Below are 21,477 nucleotides of genomic sequence, written 5' to 3'. Positions count from 1 at the left end.
GTTGCACGGCTTTGTGTCCCCACAAGTAGCATCCAACCACATAAATTTGTTGGAGCTATTAGCAGTATTCAAACAGTTACAGGGGAAGACAGTCCTGATCTTGGCAGACAGCACCACAGCCATTCACTACATGAACAAAAAAGGAGGCACACACTCTCCAGGGCTATCCAAGCTGTCCCAAAACATTTGGATATGGGCTCTCAAACACAGGATGTTCCTGTTGTCCTAACACGTTCCAGGGGCACTGCATCTTCAGGAAGACTTGCTCAGCAGAGATTTCCCACTGCCATTGAGTACGATTGGCGACTACACAAATACATCGTCTCCAATGTTTTCCCAGAATGGGGCTTCCCAGAGATCGACTTGTTTGCAACTCTGGAGTACGCTCAATGCCAAGATTACGCCTCCAGGTACCCACACAACCGCTCCAAGGGGAATGGGCTCTGGATAGAATGGTCAGGGAAATTTGTTTACGCTTTTTCTCCCCAACTCCCTTAATCAGCAAGATTGTTTACAAGATGTACCAGGAACCAGTCACCATGATATTGGTGGCCCCCATGTGGGCCAGCCAACCCTGGTTCTCATCTGATGGAGATGTCCCTCTCCCCTCCTATGAAACTGCCCTGCCCGTACAACGTTATCTCAGGACAGGGGAGAAACACTACAACCATGCCCGCAAACTCTTAATTTAGCGCCTTGGCTCCTGAGGTCATAGAGTTCGGACTCCTTCAACTCCCTCAGAGATGTATGAACATACTCAGGGAAGTGAGGAAACCCAACACCCGATATTGCTATTCCAGTAAATGGAAACACTTTGTTATCTGGTGTAATGCCAAGAGCGTCAATCCGATTGACTGCTCTCCTACCCACATTGTATTGTACCTGACTCACTAGATTCAGGCTTGGTTTTTAATTGCCTGAAAGGTGCACTTAGCTGCTCTCTCAGCCTACCCTACGTCACAACAAAAGGTGTCGTGGTGGAAAATAGCAGTTATCAAGGCTTTCATTGAAGGGGTTAAGAGGATTCATCCATCCCAATTTCAAACCCAGCTCCCGGATGGGACTTAAATGTGGTTTTAACTAAACTCATGGGGTCCCCGTTTGAGACTATGCACAAGGCAAGTCTAAAAGACCTTACCTATAAACAGCCTTCCTAGTGGCTATCACTTCTATAAGAAGGGTTGGTGAACTACAGTCCCTTTCAGTACTAGATAGACCCCTTTGTTACTGTTGACAGAGATAAGGTGGTTCTGCGCACTTACCCTCGATTTGTGGCTAAATGTATTTCCAAGTTCCATGTGAACCAAGTCAATAGAACTGCCCACTTTCTTCCAGAACTCCTTGAACATGGGTGAAAGAAGCCTACACACATTAGATGTCCTCAGGGCAGTCATGTTGTACTTGGAAAGAACTAAACCACTGAGAAAGATAAACCAATTTTTCGTTTCAGTGGCGGCTGGCAGAGAAGGGGATCCTGTTTCTTAAGTCAGCAATCTCAAGGTGGATAGTCAAATGCATCACACTTTGTTACTCTATTAGATTGAATTCTCAAAATGTGCCAATTGTTTTATACATTCGAGACACCCAGCTCTTTTGCCGGACTTTGGGACTTTTCACTTTTTTATTCTGTTTGTTTTCTGTGTTTATTTCTTTTGATTATGGAGTTTGACAACTCCTTAGGTATCATCTTTTTTATTTGCGTCACACTGCACCCTCAGTGCAGTGACACAGGGATGTCTTTTAGACCTCCACAAGGTTTCAATACATTCTCAGGGATAAAATACTGTTTCCCAGAGAATGTAAAGTTACATTGACTTTACTAGTCTTTTTTTAAATTCCTACACCCAGCACACACTTTCATATAGAGTGCTGGAGCCGGGTGCCTAGTATCCCGTGTCTAGAAACTCATGTAGCACTCAAATGCTACACTTTCCTAAAGAAATGGCTGGTGGCAGTGGTTTTACAACAAAGTACAATGATTTTTCCTGACCGCGAACACCGGTAGCTAAAAATCCCGGGAGCCATGTTTTTCAAGATGGCGCCTTAAACCCCTTTGTTTAAACAGGTCCCGGTCTTCTTTTTTCACCATTTCTTTTTGGAAAGGTCCTTCTAGTGTGTGTCTGCGCGCCAACCTAGGTTTGGTCCCTTTGTTTCTATGCCTTTGGCGGGCTTCAGGACTGAAGACCTCCTCTGGCACCCGAGTGTCTGGGGTCGGAAGGAAGTGAGGGAGGTGCCTGAAACTCCCTGTGCTTTGTCTCCTAGGAGACCCAAATGCACTCTGGCGTGATTGGCTGGCTGACTGTCCGGCAAGGACAGCCACCCTGCTGGGTGAGTGGCAGCTAGGCTGGAATGAAAGGGAGAAAACTGTTTAAAAGGAGAGTCTCTTGGACTGGAAAGCAGAGTCGACCACTGGAACGAAAGAACCGAAGACGAGCTGGAAGAGGACGGCTGCTGCAATTCCTGGACCATTGGTTTGCCCAGTGAAGCCTTGCTCCTTATCCGAATAGCTAAGTTAACCTTGACAGAGAAGCCCTGCAAGGACGACTTCTCCTTTTGAGTTGGTGGGACCAATCAACTCGTAAGCCACCTGGGTACCATTCTTAGAGCTGGTTGTATTTTCCTCAGAGTGCGGCAGGAAACCGAATAACCAGGGAGAGGGACACCAGTTTGTGTGCTTGATTACAGCTACTGAAATTGAAGATTTGCCAAGTGACAGCTTTGACCAGTCCCAGTGCAGGAGTTCCCACAACGTCCTCCCTCTTGCCCCCACGACTGAGGCTCAGTAACAGCGAGATCTGCACGAACAGAAGTCTTCAGCTGCATCTTTTTCTTCATTGTAAGGTACTGTGAAAACCCGACCGAGAGAATTTGCCTCTCACTGCGAAAGAACTTGAACTTTGGCAACTTGCAGGCCTAGTCAGCTTGTGACCCAACATTTGAATCTTTCTTTTACGATTACTTCTGAGAACTTTGGCAAAGACTTTTCCGTTTAACTACCAGAACTGCTTTATCTTATACAAGACTTTAGCCCATTGACTTTGGCCTGACCTATTGCATTGAATCAGCTCCTCTGGTGAACTCAAACTATTTGCATTGTCTAAGAGTAACTGTAATATTCTTTTTAGTAACCTATGCCTTTTTGCTCCTACTTCAAAATACTCTGAATGCGATTTTGCTCGTCCTTCAAAGTATTTTAAATGCCTCAGACCCGTACCGTGTAAAGTACTGAAGTATATTTCTGTGTGATATAGATTGCCTCCTTCTAGTGAATTTTTTATAACTGACTGTTGAATAAATTTAATAAGTGTTTAAACAAGAAACCTTGAGTGCAAGTTTATTTGAATACTTGTGATTGTAGACCTCTGTGTAACATCCTTACTGCTCACATTCCCCCTTAAGATAAGCCTGGCTGCTCAGCTCCGCTACCAAAAGCTGTGTAGTACAGACTTGTACCAAAGGTTGGTTTTGCTTACACCTGTAGTCATAGTTGTGTATAGTGGTCCCATAGGGTACTGCATACAAACTAACACATTTGTATTACAATTTCATTTGTAGTGATTCTACAGCCCTCTCTCCCTCCCTCCTAAGATAAGCCTGTCTGCTCTGTCTACGCTACCATGAACGCATGTGATAAAGCCTTATACTAAGAGTGGAGTCTTGTACTGCCTCAGTTGAATGGTTTTACTAAGCCCTTAGTTGGACTTCAGAAAAACTGTCCTAAAAGAGGGGGTCTGGAGGATCTTCATAGAGCTCGGGTTCCTGTCCCCTGGCACTCGGTTCCTTCAGCAGCAATGATGTACAGCCAGTAGAGAGAGGGGTTCCACGCGAGTTCGTCTTGGGGCTGATTGGTCCCACCAACCCACGGGGAGAAGTCGTCCTTGCGGGGCTTCTCTAGTTGATTTTGATATTCAGAGCTTCAGAAATGCAGCAGGGCTTCACCGGGCAAACCATTGGTCCAGAAGGTAACCGGCAAGCTTCTTCTTTGGTTTCTTCTTCGGTTCCTTCATGCAGTGGTCGACTCTGCCTTCCTTGCAAAAGAGATCGCCTTTTATGGAAGTTGTTCCCATTCATTCACATCCTAGCTGTCACTCACACAGCAGGGTGGCTGTCCTCCAAAGATAGCCAGCCGGCCAATCACCTTTGAGTGCATTCCTGTAACCATGGAGACTAAGCACAGGGAGTTTCGGGAACTCCTAGCTTCCTGCTGTGCCAGACAAGCTGGAGCCAGAGGCAGGCTTCACCAGTGAATCCCGCCAAAGACAAAACGGACAAAGGAACCAAACCTAGTTTGGCGCGCAGAGTAAATCTCAAGAAGGACCTTTCCAACAACAAATGGCGAAAAAAGAAGACTGGCCCATTTTGACAAAATGGGCACCCATGTGTGCCATGCTGCAGCTGTAAATGCAGGCCGCGGTAGAAACACAATGGTAGGAAAAAATAAACCACTGCCACCAGCCATTAATTGTAGATAGGTTAACATAAAAATGTTACATGAGAAGGTAGACAAAGGGGATACTAAGTAACCCCTCCAGCACTCTGTGTAAACTAGTGTGTGCTGGGTCTACAAAGAGAAAAAGCTAAGTGAAGTCAATTTCACTTTACTACTCTTGGAAACCGTAGTTTATCCAAGAGAAGATATTTCAATCTTAGTAGAAATCCAAAGTATTTCGCTCTGACACTGCACTGAGGGAGCGGTGTGTCACAATGTAAAAAGATGCTGCCTATGGAGTTTCAGACTCCAAAACCAAAAGAAACACAGGGTTCAATTGAAAATAAAAATACATGAGATTTGGAAAAAGGTCTCACTCCAGGATTAGAAATCAAAGTTCTAAAGTCCAGCAAAGGAGCTGGGGGTCTCTAAGGTAGAAGGGAATTCCCAGTAGCCCCAATCTTCAGAGGTCTTGCGCAAATAAGCAATGGCAAAGCCATAATTGTTAGAATATAGGTTTATTATAAGCTCATTGACTTATAATGGGAGTATAGGGGTAGGTAAGAAGCTCTGTAACTTACCCCTGTTTTCCGATTCTTCCCCAGACTTGGCAAGACCAAGGAAGAGGGTCCGAGGTTGCTTTTCCTGACGAAAGTCGCAGTCCTTGATTCACCAGGGTTGCAGGTTTTAGCTGAACTCCAGTTGGTGTCTTTTACTGTTGCCAGCACTCTCGATGGTAGATTGCAGCAAAACACAATGCAGGACCTCGTAGGGTGAGCTGACGATCACCCCAACCTCCCTAATCCCCCCCCCCCGGTAACAGGTTAAAACTCGGAACGGTGACGCCGGTAGCCCAAAATCGAAGCTGGTCAGCCACAGGACGGTTCCAGGACACTTCGAAAGGCTTTCTTTGGCAGGACACCGAGCAGACATCGAGAATGGATGGTCCCTCCGCTCCAAGGGTTGCAGCTCCTTCCCAGGACTGCTAAAGATCACGAGCAAGACTGGGCCCCTCCAGGCCAGCAGCAGAAGTTGGTCACCAGGCCTCCTTCAGTCAGGTTGCAGGTTTCTTCACGGGTCTCGCTGCTGGGTAGGATTCTTGGCTCCTTCAGGTTTCTTCACAAGTCTCTGAAGAATAAGAGTTGCTGCCCTCACCCTCCCACACTCCAGCTGTCGCCCAATCGGGACCACTGGCAGGAACATTCATGCATACCACTCGGACACACCGAAACCAGTCTGTGCATTGGGACCAGACAGTCCAGCCCACATCCTGCCAGCATACACACACAGCCCTCCAGTAGCCCGTCCAAAGGTTCTGTTTTCTTGGCCTATCAGATCAGGAAGCAGGCTAAAGAACTAGATGGCAAAAGGACAAGCGAAAAATCTCGTGGCATGGCTGTTTGACCAGTAGCAACAGTTAGTAGCCAAACACGGTGAGGCTAAAACAAAACGTCCCCAAAAGTGGGGGAAAAGTCACTGCTGCCACCAGCTTATCACAGTGACACGACTAAGGGAAACAATGTTTCACAATACTGACAACCTGAAGGACATGTCAGCTTCCCCCTGACATATGAGCAAACGTCAGTGTATTGAAGCTTAAGGCTTCACTGCACTGCAAAAAGTACAAGTCAGATTCAAAAATAAAAGCACAATGTTTGGGGGTTCCATAACGATGGAAGGAAAGGTGCAGTAAAGAGAAATCCTTCCTAACACCAATCACATAGTAAGTCCTCCTGAAAGGTAGAACTTTGAAACTGTCTTTAGGACACAAGCCCCCGAACTATCTCTGGGGTTGGAATTGCTAAGTATTAGGGAACAGTTTTAATTTTGCTCTTATGTGCTCCTACTGTATATTATGCAGCCAACTACTTACCTGCTTTACACATGTTTTGAATTCTATGCATTCATCAAACCTAACAGTAGATAGAAATGGCATAAATGTATTGTATAGTGTTACATGCCTAATAAATAATTCTACATTTTTGTATGTACCTGCTTAACTGGAATGTAGTTGCTCGGTGTGCACTAAATATGGCCCAGACCACTCTTACTACACCCCTCCTGAGTATAAGCCTTGCTGCCCGGCTACCTACCTTGATTGGCTTTCTTTTATGTTTTAAATTTATAAAGCGCACAAAGCAGTCCCCTTGGGCATCGTGGCGCTGTTACAGGCTGAAACTTGCTTAGTTACATGACGAAAAAGAGGCAGACATGAGACGCATGCTTCGTGGTTACAGTGAACCAATACAAGACCAGTGACGTTGGCGAAGGTGAAGCAGACAAATACATGAGGTGTACAGTGAGGATGGGGTGATTGAGCAGAGTGGTGTGAGCTGGGCTAGTTAAAGAGCATGGTATTGAGGGCTTTCCAGAAGGTAAAGTGAGAGGACTGGTTCCTGAGGGTGATTGGGGGAGAGTTGCATTGGTTAGGCGCAATGAAAGGGAAACTTGCACTGCCTGCTTTGGCCATTTTAACTGTAGAGATGTTCAGTTGGTTGGTGTATTTCATCCTTTTTGGTCTGACAGTTATTTCTGACAATTTTGTCTGAGAGGTAAGATGGGGCTGTGAGCGTGAGGCATCTGTGAGTTATGGATAACGTCTTGAAGGTGATACGCTCTTTGACGGCATGTCAGTGGACATCGCTTGTGGCCTGGGAGATGTGCTCTCTTTTTGGAATGTTCAAAGCAGTCCTGAGCGCACTTATTTGAATAACTTAAAGTCTGTGCAAGTTTTTGGAGGATATGCCTGCAAAGAGCACATTAAAATAATCTAGTTTGGCCCCAATAGTGGCTCTGCCTATTGAGAGGAAGCTTTGTTTGGACTAGTATGGCTTGACTGCATTGATGAGTTAAGTTGTGAATGCTGCTGAGGAGGCAATGGCGCTGACCTGGTGGGTCATGGAGAGTGTGGAGTCAAGGTATATCCCCAAAGTCTTTACTGAGGGTGATACAGATATTAATGTATTGTCTATCATGAAAGCGCTGTATTTTTTATCCAGTTTGCGGAGAGCTTCCTTGGGGCCAACTATGAGGATTTATGTGTTATCCCCATTGAGGCATAGCGCGTTGGCCGCCATCCAGGCTTGGATGGCGGTGTAGACCGTTAGGGAGAATTCTCAAAAATGTTTTAATTTCCTTCACCTTAGAGACCCCCAGCTACTTTGTTAGATTTTGAGGACTTGATTTTTTTACCTTGAGAGAGTGAGACCCTTTTTTCCCCACTCATGTATTTTAATGTGATTTTATACACTGTTTCCTTTTGGTTATGGAGTCTAACCAACTCCATAGGCATCATCGTTTACAATTGTCACAAAGCACCTTCAGTGCAGTGCCACAGGGAAATCTTCCAGATTTCCTAAGGTTTAAATACCTTCTTTGGGATCAACTACTGTTTCCCAGAACAGTAAAGTGAAATTGACTTTACTTGGCATTGTACTTGCTAGACCCAACTGTTTGGCAGAATTGCATGCAGTTCCCTCTGGGACCACCGCATACATATTAGGAATACAGGTGTAAGCAAAACCAACCTTTGGTATAAGCCTGTACTACAGTTTTTGGTAGCGAGCTGAGCAGCCACGCTTATCTCAAGAGGGAATGTGTGCAGTAAAAGGATGTTACACAGAGGTGTTACAATCACAGTGGTTCAAGTAGACATACTCGGTTTTTGGTAAAACACTTTTTAATTCATTAGTCATTTAGAAAACATTCACTAGAAGTAGTCAACTTAATATCATACACAGACACTTCAATACCAAACCAATAAGTTTCAAATACAATTCTGCTCCTATTTCAGGGGAGCCTAATTTATCAGTTACTTTAAATGGCAGTAAAAAGGCACAAGTTAATAAAATGGACCACAAATAGTTTCAGTTCACTAGAGGACTCGATTCAGTTCAATAGGCCTAGGCTAAAGTCAATGGGCTAGTGTCTTGGAAACGAAAGAGCAGTTCTTGTACTAAACGGTAAAGTCTTTGCCAAAGTTCTCAGAAGTAGTTTGTTTGAAAAAGAATTGTATGTTGGGTCACAAGCTGATTAGGCCTGTAAGTTGGGAAAGTTTCACGACCTTTCACAGCGAGAGGTAAATTCTCTCCATCGGGTTGACACAGTACCTTTAATATGAAGAAAAGATGCAGCTGAAGACGTTGGTTCCTGGCAGTTCCTGCAGATCTCGCTATTCCCGAGCCTCAGTCGTGGGGGCAAGAGGGGGGACGGCGCGGGACTCCTGCACTGCACAGGGACTGGTCAAACAAGTTGGCAAAATGGAAGATTTTCTTTTTGAGTAGCTGTCAAGCACCGAAACTGGTTTCCTTCCCCCCTGGTTAATCCTAAGCAGCTCCGAGAATGGTATCCAGGTGGCTTATGAGTTGATTGGTCCCACCAACTCGGAGGAAGAAGTCGTCCTTGAAGGGGCTTCTCTGTTGGGATTAACTTGGCAATTCGGACCTGCAGCAGGGCTTCACCAGGCAAACCAACGGTCTAGGAGGTGCAGCAGCCATCCTCTTCCAGCTCGTCTTCGTTTCTTTCGTTCCATTGGTCGACTCTGCTTTCCAGTCCAAGAGACTCACCTTTTAAACAGTTTTCTACCTTTCATTCCAGCCTTGCTGTCTGTCATTCACCCAACAGAGTGGCTGTCCTTATATATTGTACAGAGTGGGCGATGTGCAGGAGCCTTGGGCGACCCCACAGTGGATAGTGGTAGGTACTGCACATACTCCCCTCAAGGAAGGTGGTGATCCAAGTAGTGGCTCGAGGGGGAATTGTTCTGACTTGGTGAGATGTCTGCAGAGGATCTTGTGGTCCACGAGATCAAATGCTGCCGATAGATCAAGGAGGAGAAGAGCGGGTTTGCCTTCATCCATTATCTCAGCCAGTTGGTTTTCTTAAATCCATTAGGGCAGTCTCAGTTCTGTAGCCACGGCGAAAAGCAGATTGCCTCTTTCCTAAGATGCAGTTGGATTCAAGTAAGTGATGGATTTGTATATAGGCCGCTTTATGAAGGATTTGTAACAGAAATGGTACTGTGGTAATGGGACAGTAGTTATTAGGGTGGAGGGGGTCTAGAGTTGGCTTTTTCAAGAGCCGGAGAACCCAAGCTTCTTTAAGGCAGGGTGGGATAATGCCTGAGGCAAAGGAAGCATTAATGAATGCTGTCAGAAACTGTGCCAGGGTGTCAGCGCATTGTTTTGACTATTTTGGCTGGACAGATGTCACCTTTGCAGTTGGATGGCTTTAGGTTTTTGAGCAGGGCTAAAACTTCAGATTCTGAGACATCCCTGAAGGAGAATAGGTTTCTGTCCTGCTGGGGTATGTCCTCCATGGGAGAGGAGGGGAGGTCGATTGCTAATTTGAGGGTGCCGTTGTATAATTCTTCTAGAATAATTGGGTCTTTGGAGCAGGGAGGCTTGAAGCAAGGAGCTTCTTCAAAGGTTAGTCGATTGACTTTAGCTACTTTAGCTAGGAGTGCATGTAAACTTACTAGTGTAGGTGTTGTGGGAGTGTTAAGTTTATTTGTGTTGGGAGTGGCGATAGTGAAGTGAATGAAGTGGTGGTCGGTCCAGGGGCAAGGGGTGATGGAGCTAATTGTGGTGGAGCAATTGAGGTCTGCAACCCAGTCAAGGGTGCGTCCTTTGGAGTGTGTGGGTTCAGTGACCCTTTGCACAAATCTCATATCTTGAAGTTCTTTGGTAAGGGCTTTGGCTTGCTTGTCCTTTGGGTCATTGAGACCCAGGTTAAAATCCCCCAGTAGGATATTTTCTGTGGTGCTTTTTAGGTTCTCAGCTAAGAGATGGAGTAAACTTTCCTGGAATTCTGTAGATGGGCCAGGGGGGTCAGTAGACGGTATGGATGGTGATTGTGCAGTTTGGGGAGTGTAAGAGTTTAATGACCCAGGATTCTAGCTTTTGCTAGACTTCAGTGTCTTTCCTGTTAACCATAAGTTTGTCTTCCCAAAATCCTAGCCCAGGGTTGATTTTGTAAGTCTTAATAGATAACAAAACATAAACCAACAGATGATGTGAGGATTTCAGTAAAATCCATGGAGCGATAGATTCAAGATGTGTCCTAACAGTTTCTAAAATAGTTTTTTGTTTTTTGGGCATGTTAGCTGAGAATGTCTTCCTCTCAACGTTTGATCGAAGATGATGATATATACAAACATAAGGTTTCTACAGGTGAACCAATAGTTATGGAGAAAGGGATGAATATAAATCTGAAGTAGCTACTGGATACTTCATCCCATGCAATGGTTCCCTTCTCCCAGGTATCACTCAGTGCTTATCTGGCCAATCATTTATATTCAGTTCCTTCATTTGTTTAAACTGATCAAGGATTGAGCAATCCAAAAGAGTAAGTGAAAAAAATATCCAAATTATTTTCTAAAAGTGTAAATATCTCACTGTAATCTGGGATGTGTAGCAATTTGATATTCATTCTTGGACATTTGTAATAAGATATATACATATGATAGATGCTTTGTTTTGATAGAATTTTTGTTTTAATGATATTTGCTTTTTCTTAGGTTGGAGGTATCTTTGGATCAAGATGGAACAACCACTGCTTTTGAGCCCAACCTGTTGGAGGCCAGTAATGGAGCTGACATGCCAGAACATCGAGAGACGGACATTCACCAGGTCATGAGACATCCATCTGAGACGCCACCCCAATATCAGACAGATGAGGTCTGCTCCACCCCACTGCCTATAGAACCAGAGAAGAATGTTGCTCCTGTTGTAAAGGAATGCAGTGGTCCTGTTGAGCCGAGTCAGCCGGCCATCATGAGAAGAGCATCCTTTGGCTCCAACCAGTCTCTCAAAATAGAAGAGCAAAGGACCGCAGCTCAGCCTAGTGTAGTCAAAGTAATCAGCAGACCAGTTGAAAATAGAGCGATTATAGAAAGAACAGATGAAAAACCTAAGAGAGAGGGCTATGCTGCCATAAAGCCTGCTGAGGGATCAAAAATGGAAAAATATTACAAGTCTAGGCATGACACGAGGTGGGGACCCCGGTCAGGCTCTAACAGAAGAGAGGATGGATGTGAACGTCCTGTTCGCAGATCTGGCCCAATCAAAAAGCCTGTGTTGCGTGATATGAAGGAAGAACGTGAAATGCGACGGGAGAAAGAGGAGGAGAGATTGGCTCGCGAGAAAGGGGGAAAGTCTGAAAAGTTTGAAAAAAAAGAACCATTGCAACCTCTTCCACCACCACCACTGCAAGAGCCTGAAAAAGCAATAGCTGAAAGTGGCTCCCAGGATGAAATAGTAATCCAAAATGCTGCTATGCCACAAGAAAAGGTGGTGGAAGTTGTGCCTGAAGCGCATACGGCACCTGCAATTCTTCCATCTGTGGTGCCTCAAGTGCTAAAGGAAGAGAAAACTGAGAAACCAGAGAGACTAGACCGCTCAACTATTAAAGATGCCACACCTGAAAAACTGCGTCTTGATTCAAGGCTTCCTCCACGAAGAGAACCAGGATTGCCCCCTAGATCATTTCATAAAGAGGCCCGTGACAGAGACTGGTTTCCAGATCAAAGCTATCGAGGTAGAGGCAGAGGCGAGTACTACTCTCGTGGCCGTAGCTACAGAGGCTCGTATGGTGGGCGTGGACGGGGAGGCAGGGGACAAAGCAGAGATTACCCCCATTACAGAGACCCCAAGCCAAGATCTGAACACTTGCCGATGGGCATGCAAAGACAGCGAGAAGAGAGTGAGACTCGCAGTGAAAGTTCTGATTTTGAAGTTGTCCCTAAACGACGGCGTCAGCGGGGTTCTGAAACTGACTCTGACACGGACGGTCGTGACAGCGCCAGTGATACTCCTCTCTCTGACAAAGAATGTGTGAGCAAAAGCAAACCTTTAAAGAGAGACGCTGATGCCAGAAAAGCTCCAAAGCCTTTGCTTGCATACAGGCCTGAAAGTGGCACTAGAACAGATACCCAGCCTCGTGAAAGGCAGTATATAAGGGAGGAAGAAATGACAAAACCTGGCTTCCTTCCGAAAGGAGAGCCCATGAGACGTGGCAGGGGAGGAATGTATAGACGTGGAGGGCGTGATTTTGGTGGGCGTCCACCGCGACCACCTCCCCTAAGGAGACCAGCTTACAGAGACAATCAGTGGATTCCCAGACCGCAGGATCCAAGACAAATGGAATATCAACCAATGGAGCCATACAGATGCGAGGATGGTGAAACAAGGCACTTTGACCAAATGATGCCAGCAGATAAGAGAGCGCCTCCCAAGTTTGAAAGAAAGTTTGATCCAGCAAGAGAGAGGCCCCGAAGACAAAGACCAGCCCGGCCCCCAAGGCAAGACAAGCCTCCGAGGTTTCGACGCCTAAAAGAAAAAGAGGATACAACCAAAGTAGAGGGGGTAACTGGACCTGGAACTGGCTCTGGTACTGGTTTTCCAGAACCACAGTTCCCAGATATGTCTGGGAAGACATCTGACCTTTCCAACCAGAACTCTTCTGATCAGGCAAATGAAGAGTGGGAAACTGCCTCTGAAAGCAGTGACTTTAATGAGCGCAGAGAGAGGGATGAGCGCAAGGCTGCCGCTTCTGCTCAAGCCGCAGCAGTCAAGTCGGGCGAAAGTGTTGTTGCTTCCGCCACAAAGAGGGACATTTCCAAGAGGAGCTTCTCCAGTCAGAGGCCGGGTGTGGATCGTCAGAACAGACGTGGCAACAGTGGCACGCAAAGGCCTGGAAGGAATTTCTCTGGCCCCCGAGTTGATAGGCGGGGCGGCCCACCAATGTTGAGGGGTAAAAGAGGGTGAGTATAGTTTCAGAACCTATAAAGTAGTATAATGTTTGTTAGCCTGTGTTTCAACCTGTTTTCTTGCATTCAGTAGTATTCAGCCTTTTATAAAGCATTTCTCCTGTCTCCAGACTCTCCACTGCTCAATGGAATACCTGACAAGTTAACTTGTTTTTCTTTTTTAAAGTTGTTTACAACCCGATTTAGTAAAATTGTCATAATCTCTAGCCTACTAGAGGTGACTGGGTATTGCATCTGAAATTTGATCCCACTCCTTGTAATGATCGCTGTATATTTGGAGATAGATATGGCTGTTTGGTCTTGTGCTGCCTTTGCGCTATGCTTTTTTTCTTTGATTTAGTAGTAAATGTACATATGAAAATGATTTCCTTTGGGTCTGTTGGTATTTTGGGTAGTTTTGGTGATAATGCAATGTATTACTAACAGACAATGCTGCTTCACATGACTCGCATGGCTGGATCAAGAAGTGTTGACTTGACCAATCAGTCATCTCATTTTGAGTGTGGCCTGTATTTATGTATGTTTCTGATGCTTGTGAATCTTCTTAGTCACATGCTCTGCATATAGTCCAACATCTAGTGGCAATCGCGGAGTATTGCATCTCGTCTTTCGAGGATCGAAAGGGGACGTCGACATGGGCGTGCTTGTAACACTATCACTGACGGGTAGTGTACCGAAGATCTTCATGTGTCTAGGTCCCTCAGATTTATTTTTTTTGACCAGCTAGCTGGTTGCCTTATGCAGAGCTCTAAAAATTGCTAATGCATATCTTTGATCACGACCTTCGGTCGTTTAATGAGAGTCACATTCACTGACTACTTAACCAACGCCGAAGAATGCGGAAGACAACTCCAGACTTCAACAGCTGGTGCTCCGGTCAATGCTGTAGACCGCGTGGCCTTGGGGGGAGATACCCTTTCTTTTCAAGAATGCATTTCCTTCTTTGCTCTTTTTTCCTTCTGGTTTTCCTGTTGCTATAAACCTGATCAAGGGGCAGGACACCGCTTTAAATGTTGCCTTTCTTGCAAAGGAAAGTATCCCTGGAAAGACGCACACCAGAGGTGTAATAAGTGTCTACTTTGAGATCACCACGGCGAGTCCTGTCGGTTTGCGCGCTTTTACGTCCCAAGACAATAAATGAATGTTTAGTAAAACGGTCGGTGGCCTATGCCATGCAGCAGGCAGAGGGTTGCTCACCCACCGCTGCAGGCGCCTCTTGTGATGAGGAAGTGAGCAACAGCTGGCTCTGACACGGAGGCCATTGTCCTATCTTCGGAGCAGCCACGCTCTGAGATGTCCGGCCCCTGCAGGTGGGCCCCCGGTTCTGCTATGGGGAGTATACACGCACCCAACCCCCAGGCCTCCTCAGCGGACTCGTCGGGACGGCCAAAGATGCCAATGTGTACGCTGATATCTTCAACGGAACCCTCCGATCCACAGGATCGGCCGCCCTCCCCGCAACCACCTAGGCGGCATGCGTCTGGGCACTCGAGTGACAAGGGCGTCAGCACCAAAGTTCATAAGAGCACTGAGTTGCCTCTTAAGAGTGCGCCGACACATAAGATTTGGGCAACGTCTAAAACCGCGATGGCCATCGAAATCCCTTCCAGACATGCCAGAGATCCTCGAGAGTCTCGGAAACATCACCCCAGTGGCAAATGGGTCTAAAGACACGTCCAGACGTCGAAAATGTCAGCAAGAATATTCTGAAAGTTCCCTGTCTTGACTGTCGGACATAATTCGATCGCCTAAGAACACAGGTCCCCAGGAAGAACCCTTCCCCCTCCAGACACCTCTGGGTCATCCTTATAGAGCAGGGACAGGTTTGAGGGGTACATGAATACACTTTCTAAATTTGTGGACTTTGCAGAAAGGTGGATCACCCCTAAAAGGCCTAGAAAGGAAGACCTCTATCCTACTGTGGCTAAACTTCAAAGGACCTCCAGCCACACTCCTCATGAAGAGGTGTTTGATCTGACGAAACCAGCGGAGATTCCTCAGGACCCTTATGAGCAGGGGGATGTTCCTTTTGAGGAGCCTATAGACCAATCCCCAGATTGGGGTGATGAGCAGCTAGTGGGTGAAGCACCATAGCGGTCACTGGCCACTACCCCGGATCCAGACACATTGTGCATAGATCCTCCCGCTTCCCTCCCTATAAGACTTGCCTCTCCCATCGATGACAAGATGGCATTCAGTGCTATCCTGGAAAAAGCAGCGGAACACTTTCAGATTGCCACGCAAGAGGCAGTGTAGGACACTGACTTCGTGGAGTATATTTTAAAGGAGAAACCTCCTTCAAGCCAGGAGATACCTCTGTTAAACGCCATCAAATGGCGTATAGCCCCTTCTTTTCTGACTCAATAACAAACCAGGGCAGTGAACCCACGGCTCGAAGCTTTTTCGCCCCTCGCCTACAAACCCACTCTACATCTGGGGACATGCCACTCCAAATTCCCTAGTGGTAACGGCTAGCAAAAGAGCAGGGGTACCCTTGTCCATGCCAGAGGCACCGCCGGACAAAAGGACTGCTAGAAGCTGTATGCTCTAGGGAAGCGCATTACAACAGCAGCAGCCTATTCCATCAGAATAGCCAATAATACCACATTGTTGGCTAATTACAGCGACGCCCAGTGAAATCTACTCCAGGAAGGCCTGCAGGAAGTCCCAGAGCCAACACGGTCACGCCTGCTGGCGGTTGTGTCGGAGGGGAGGCAGGTGAATCAAAACATTCTTAAAAAACACCCAGGATACTGCAGAGACAGCAGGAAAAACACTGGCCCAAGGTACCTTTTTGAAAATGCATGCATGGTTGAATTTGGGATTCAAACTGGAAAGACAGGCGTCCCTCATTAACAAGCCGGTAGAAGAATCTAACCTGTTTGGAAAGGCGGTGGATGAGGCTTTAGAGACTGCAAAAAAGAAACATGACAACTTGAAGTCACTAAACCAGATAACTCTATCAGCAGCAAGGGGGTAGCTCTCACCGCTCCTTTCGCGAACAATCTTTCCCACGTCACCCACCCCTCCCCCACCACACAATCAGTACGGAACGGGAAATACATGGTTCTCAGGCCAGTATCCGGTCATTGCATCGACAACCAAAGCATCGACAGCCATACCATCTAAAAAAAAAAAAAAGCATCTACTGCATTTGTTTAGATGGTAAAGGTTTTAGTTTAATAAAAATGTAAAAATGGGTTTTAAAGGTTAAAAAAGGGAGGTTTGGGGGGACACACCCCATTAAAGAAAATGCATCAGATGGTTTTTATTTTTTAGATGCGTTTTTTTTTTTAATTTATTTTTTTTAGATGTTATGGCATTAGATGCTTTGGCTGTCGATGGAATGACTATAAACCCTCAGGACAGGGGACAGCTGCCTCAAACCAAGAGGACAGCGCTGTGGCAAATGACTGGGTTGAAGCACCAACCCTAGAGGCTCCCCTGCTTCAAATGAAAAATGATTTACTGATCTGGGTCTCCTCCCATGCCTTCCCGGTCAGGGGACAGATAACGTCATTCTTCCACGCATGGGAGGGAATTGCCACAGACCAGTGGGTGCTCAAGACAGTCACCCACGGTTACTGTATCGAGTTTAGCCGACCATCTCAATACCGACCACCAACGTCCAGGCGAATGTCACTGGAACATCTGAAGATCCTACTACAAGAGGTCGAGATCCTGCAAGAAAAGGGCACGATCGAAGTCTTCCCATTCCTACAGGTAAACAAGGGTGGGTATTCGTTGAACTTCCTTGTACTCAAAAAGGTTCTCACCATGCGCCCTGTGCTAGACTTGCACCCAGTGAACACATTTGTCAAACCACAGTGTTGTAGGACAACACTGCAAGAGGTAATCCCTCTACTAAAACAGGGGTATCATATTTCAATGCTGCCAGCGCCCAGAACATACCGAAGGTTCATGATGGAGGACAAACACGATCAGTTCAAGGTCCTTCCCTTCTGCATTGCTTCCGCCCCAGGGGTATATGCAAAAGTACTGGCGGTAGTAGTAGCTCACCTGCGCAGGCAGTCCTTCCCAGTCGGACCTTACTTCGACGACTGTCTAATAACAGGGTCTTCGATTCGCACAGAACATGCCTATCAAACACCCAAAAGACAGTAGATTTACTCTTCAGTCTGGAATGCTCAATAAACGAGAGGAAGTCCAGCCTAGACCCCAGCCAAGTCAAACAATTTCTGGGAGCTCTAATTCGGACAGAAGACTGCCTTGTCTTCCCTTCCAACGAGAGGGTTCAAAACATGCTGTTCCAGATCCCTCACTATGTAGCTGGTCGCAAGGTGACTGTACGCAAGAACATGTGACGGTCCGGGATGATGGCTTCCTGCATTTACTTAGTCCCACACGCACCTTTGAACATTCGCCCCATGCAAGAGTGGCTCAACAGCCAGTGGTTTTCAGGCCACCGTACAATGGGACGATCTAGTGGTTGTCTCGGCAGCCCTAGTGTCTCTGCAGTGGTGGTCGAGGAGAAACCTCTTGAAGGGGAAGACCTTCACCACCCCTGCAGTAGAAGCCACTCTCACTTCAGACACATCTCTCACGGGGTGGGGGTGGGAGGGCTCACCTCCTTCATCGCACTGCGTTTGGTCCCCAGTAGTAGCATCCAACCACATAAACCTTTTGGAGCTGTTGGCTGTGTTCAAAGCCCTAAAAGCTTTCCAGGCACAACTTCAGGGGGAAGACAGGACTGGTCCTCACGGACAGCACCAGAGCCTTGTATTACCTGAACAAACAGACACACACTCTCCAGGGCTATCCAAACTGTCCCAAAACATTTGGAAGTGGGCTTTCAAACACAGGATGTTTCTCCTGTCTCAACACGTTCCAGGGGAACTTAATCTTCTGGCAGATGTGCTCAGCAGAGACTTCCCTCAATCCACAGACTACGAATGGCAGCTACACAAAGACATCGTCTCCAATGTCTTCGCAGAATGGGGCTTCCCGGAGATCGACTTGTTCGCAACCTGGAGAACGCGCAATGCCAAGATTATGCTTCCACGTACCCCCAGAACCGCTGCAAGGAGAACCGTCTCTGAATAACATGGTCTGGGAAATGTGTTTATGCGCCCCCCCCCCCCCAAACTCCCCCACACTCCGCTACTCAACAAGATAGTGCGCAAGTCACGATGATTCTGGTGGGCCCCCATGTGTGCCTCCCAACCCTGGTTCTCCCATCTGGTGGAAATGTCGATCTACCTTGCCCATTCAACATGCTTTCACAAGACAGGGGGGAGACACTCCATCCTTGCCCACAAACTCTTAACTTAGCGGCCTGGCTCCTGAAGTCAGAGTTCGGGCACCTCCAACTTCCTCAGAGATGTATGGATATTCTTAAAAAGGCAAGAAAGCCTTAAACTAGACATTGCTACGCCAATAAGTGGAAACGCTTTGTCATCTGGTGCAATTCTAAGAGCATCAATCCCATTGACTGCTCTCCTACTCGCATTGTTATACCCGACTCATCTACTTGACCCTGGTCTGGTTTTTAATTCACTGGAAGTCCCCCTAGCTGCACTTTCAGCATACACCACATGCCAAAAGAAGGCGTTGTGGTGGAAGATCCCAGCGATCAAAGCATGTATGGAAGGGGTTAAGACTTCATTCGCCGGTTTCAAACCCGGCCCATGGGTGGGACCTGAATGTTGTATTAACTAGTCTAATGTGATCTCTCTTTGAACCTATGCATAAGGCTAGCCTTAAGGCTCTCACTTACAAGACTGCCTTCCCAGTGGCAGAAACTTCAATTGAAAGAGTCGGTGAATAAGAAGCTCTTTCAGTTTAAGACCCCTTTGTTACAATTCACAAAGATAAGGTGGTTTAGCTTCACTCACCCTAGGTTTGCACCTAAATTCATTTCAAAGTTCCATGTGAACCAATCAATAGACCTGCCCACCTTCTTCCAGAACCCCACTAATATGGCAGAAAAGAGCCTACACACACTTGAGGTACGTAGAGCGGTCCTATATTATCTGGAAAAGACGTGACCACTAAGAAAGATAAATCAGTTTTTCGTTTCAGTGGCAGCTGCTAGAGTAGGAGATCCTGTCTCTAAGTTAGCCATCTCAAAGTGGATTGTAAACTGCATCACACTCTGCTACACTCTTGCCAAGAGAGATCTGCCCTTCAAGCCTAGAGCACACTCTACTCTGGGTACTGGGGCTTCCATAGCATTCATTGCAAATGTTCCTCTCAAATTCATTTGCAAAGCAGCAACCTGGAGTTCGGTACACACCTTTACGAAACACTGCTACCTAGATACTCACTCTAGGTCTGATTAACAGGCGGGACAAGCAGTATTAAGACATCTTTTTACTACTGTTCCCTCACACCCTACCTCCAACTCTGGGTAGTGCTCACTAGTCTATGCACAGCATGTGAGTCTAAGCAGATTCACAAGCATCAGAAGACATGCATTACTCACCGTAATTGCATTTCTATTGATTGGATCTGCTTAGATTCACATGCGCCCACCCTTCCTCCCCGCTCGGAGTAGAAGGAACATAGACATCTTACTACTTTCTCTCTATCTGTACTCATTCATGTTAGTCATAAGGCTCCCTCACGGCAGAAAAAACACAACTAGAGGGACCTCGATGCATGAAGGATCTTGGATACACTCCACATCACAGATAGTGTTAAAAGCACGCCTATGTCGACGGCCCATTTCAATCCTTGAAAGACAAGATGCAATACTACGCGATTACTCCTAGATGTTGGACTATATGCACAGCATGTGAATCTAAGCAGATACAATCATCAGAAAGGCTATTGCGGTAAGTAATGCATGTCACGTTTCACTATAAGTTTGTCTCATCAACCCTCCACCCTGTTGAATAAGAATTGATGTTCTGGAAGACCAGTCTGTTCTTTGCCAAAAGCTAGTTTGACATTGTTTGTGATGAGCAGTCTATCTACATGCCTGTAAAGCATAATTTGTTTCAGAGCACACTGAATGCACCATAGATATACACATTTTGGTGATAAATTGTGGGAACTGGTGGTCTGCTGTGACCTGAATGTATTAGTTTGTGCAGTATCCCTTTTGGTTTTCACTTTCCCCCTTGACTGGTTTACGGTCACATTCTTTAATGTAGGGCTCTGCAACCTTTAGCTCTCTAGATGTGTTGGACTGTCAGTGGTGAGGGATCATGGGAGTCAAAGGAATCTGGAGAGCTGCAGATTGCACACATCTGCCTTAACCTGATCCAAGGACTCTTCAGAGACGCACGTATTGTATGTGCCACTCAAACAGTTCCCAATGCTTTCATATTTATGGAAGTTCCTGCAAAGCTGGGACTGTATCGAAGCCTTAGAGCCACATGTGCTACTCATTTCAGAATTTGGAGGCAGGCTGTATGCACAGAACTCGATACCCATGCCTTTGGTGCAAATCACACTCACTTCAGTGCCTTTCTCTTTTTTGCAAAGTTCTGAATCCTGAAGCACCATTCTTTTTCAGTTTGCCACTCCCTTGTATTTTCTATTTCTTTTTCTCCACTCGCTCCTGCTCTCTTCCATGCCTGCTGGGTGAAGCCTTGTTTTCGGTTTGCACCGGTTTTCACATGTCCTTATTTATTGATATATAAATAAGTATAATTCTCCCCACTGTTTCCCCCAGAATTTTTGCTGGACTATTGGATTTCTGGACTGATTTTTCTGAGTGAGTCGGAAGCTTTTTTCCGCACTCCATTTTCTCCAGCATGGGGTCTGTCATGGATTCACATGCTCATGAATATTCCCTGTCAGCCCGGGAATCCTCATGAAAAAAAAGTTTCACTTTTGTTTATAAACTGTCTTTGTCCTATAAACCAATCACAGAGCTCTGGGTCATACTGCCCCAGCCAATAACTGCCCTCTCCCTAAGCCCCTCCTCTGGCAGCCATCTTCAGATTTTTTTTTAAACATATTTTTATTGGTTTCATTAGTAGTCAAATTACAGAGAATAAACAGTCTCCCCAACTTCCCCCCCACCTCCCAACCCACCCCCATCAGGAAGAGATATCATTGTCTAATGTCCTCGGGATCAATTATGAGGTGAACAAGTCCGTAATTCTAATGGAGTGCAGGCACCATTGGGCCATATAGTCTGATTGGAGATAGTCTAGTACTCCCCATTATTTTGTGAAGGAGCCTTGCGTTCCTTGTAGATTATGTGTGATCTTTTCCAGGGACATTTGGGACCATACCTTTTGTAACCAAGTAAATAGCATAGGAGGGTCTTGTTTCTTCCATCCCTGTGGAATTGTGGCCCAGGCCG

General features: G+C 46.3%; 1 protein-coding gene across 7 annotated transcripts in view; it reads left to right on the top strand.

Annotated features, from left to right (window-relative positions):
• Nucleotides 1–21,477, top strand: part of PRRC2C (proline rich coiled-coil 2C) — a 1,565,218-nt gene that overhangs the window by 630,188 nt on the left and 913,553 nt on the right. For all 7 annotated transcript variants that reach the window (XM_069641251.1, XM_069641250.1, XM_069641252.1 and 4 more), the window contains exon 15: nucleotides 10,947–13,190. In XM_069641251.1, the coding sequence (XP_069497352.1) occupies nucleotides 10,947–13,190 (2,244 nt within the window). The remainder of the gene's footprint in view (nucleotides 1–10,946; nucleotides 13,191–21,477) is intronic.

Source organism: Ambystoma mexicanum, chromosome 1q, assembly GCF_040938575.1.
Source record: "Ambystoma mexicanum isolate Mex_15411 chromosome 1q, UKY_AmexF1_1, whole genome shotgun sequence".
Classification (NCBI taxonomy): domain Eukaryota; kingdom Metazoa; phylum Chordata; class Amphibia; order Caudata; family Ambystomatidae; genus Ambystoma; species Ambystoma mexicanum.
Note: the sequence above shows the minus strand (reverse complement) of the source record. Positions and strands in the feature narration are given on the sequence as shown.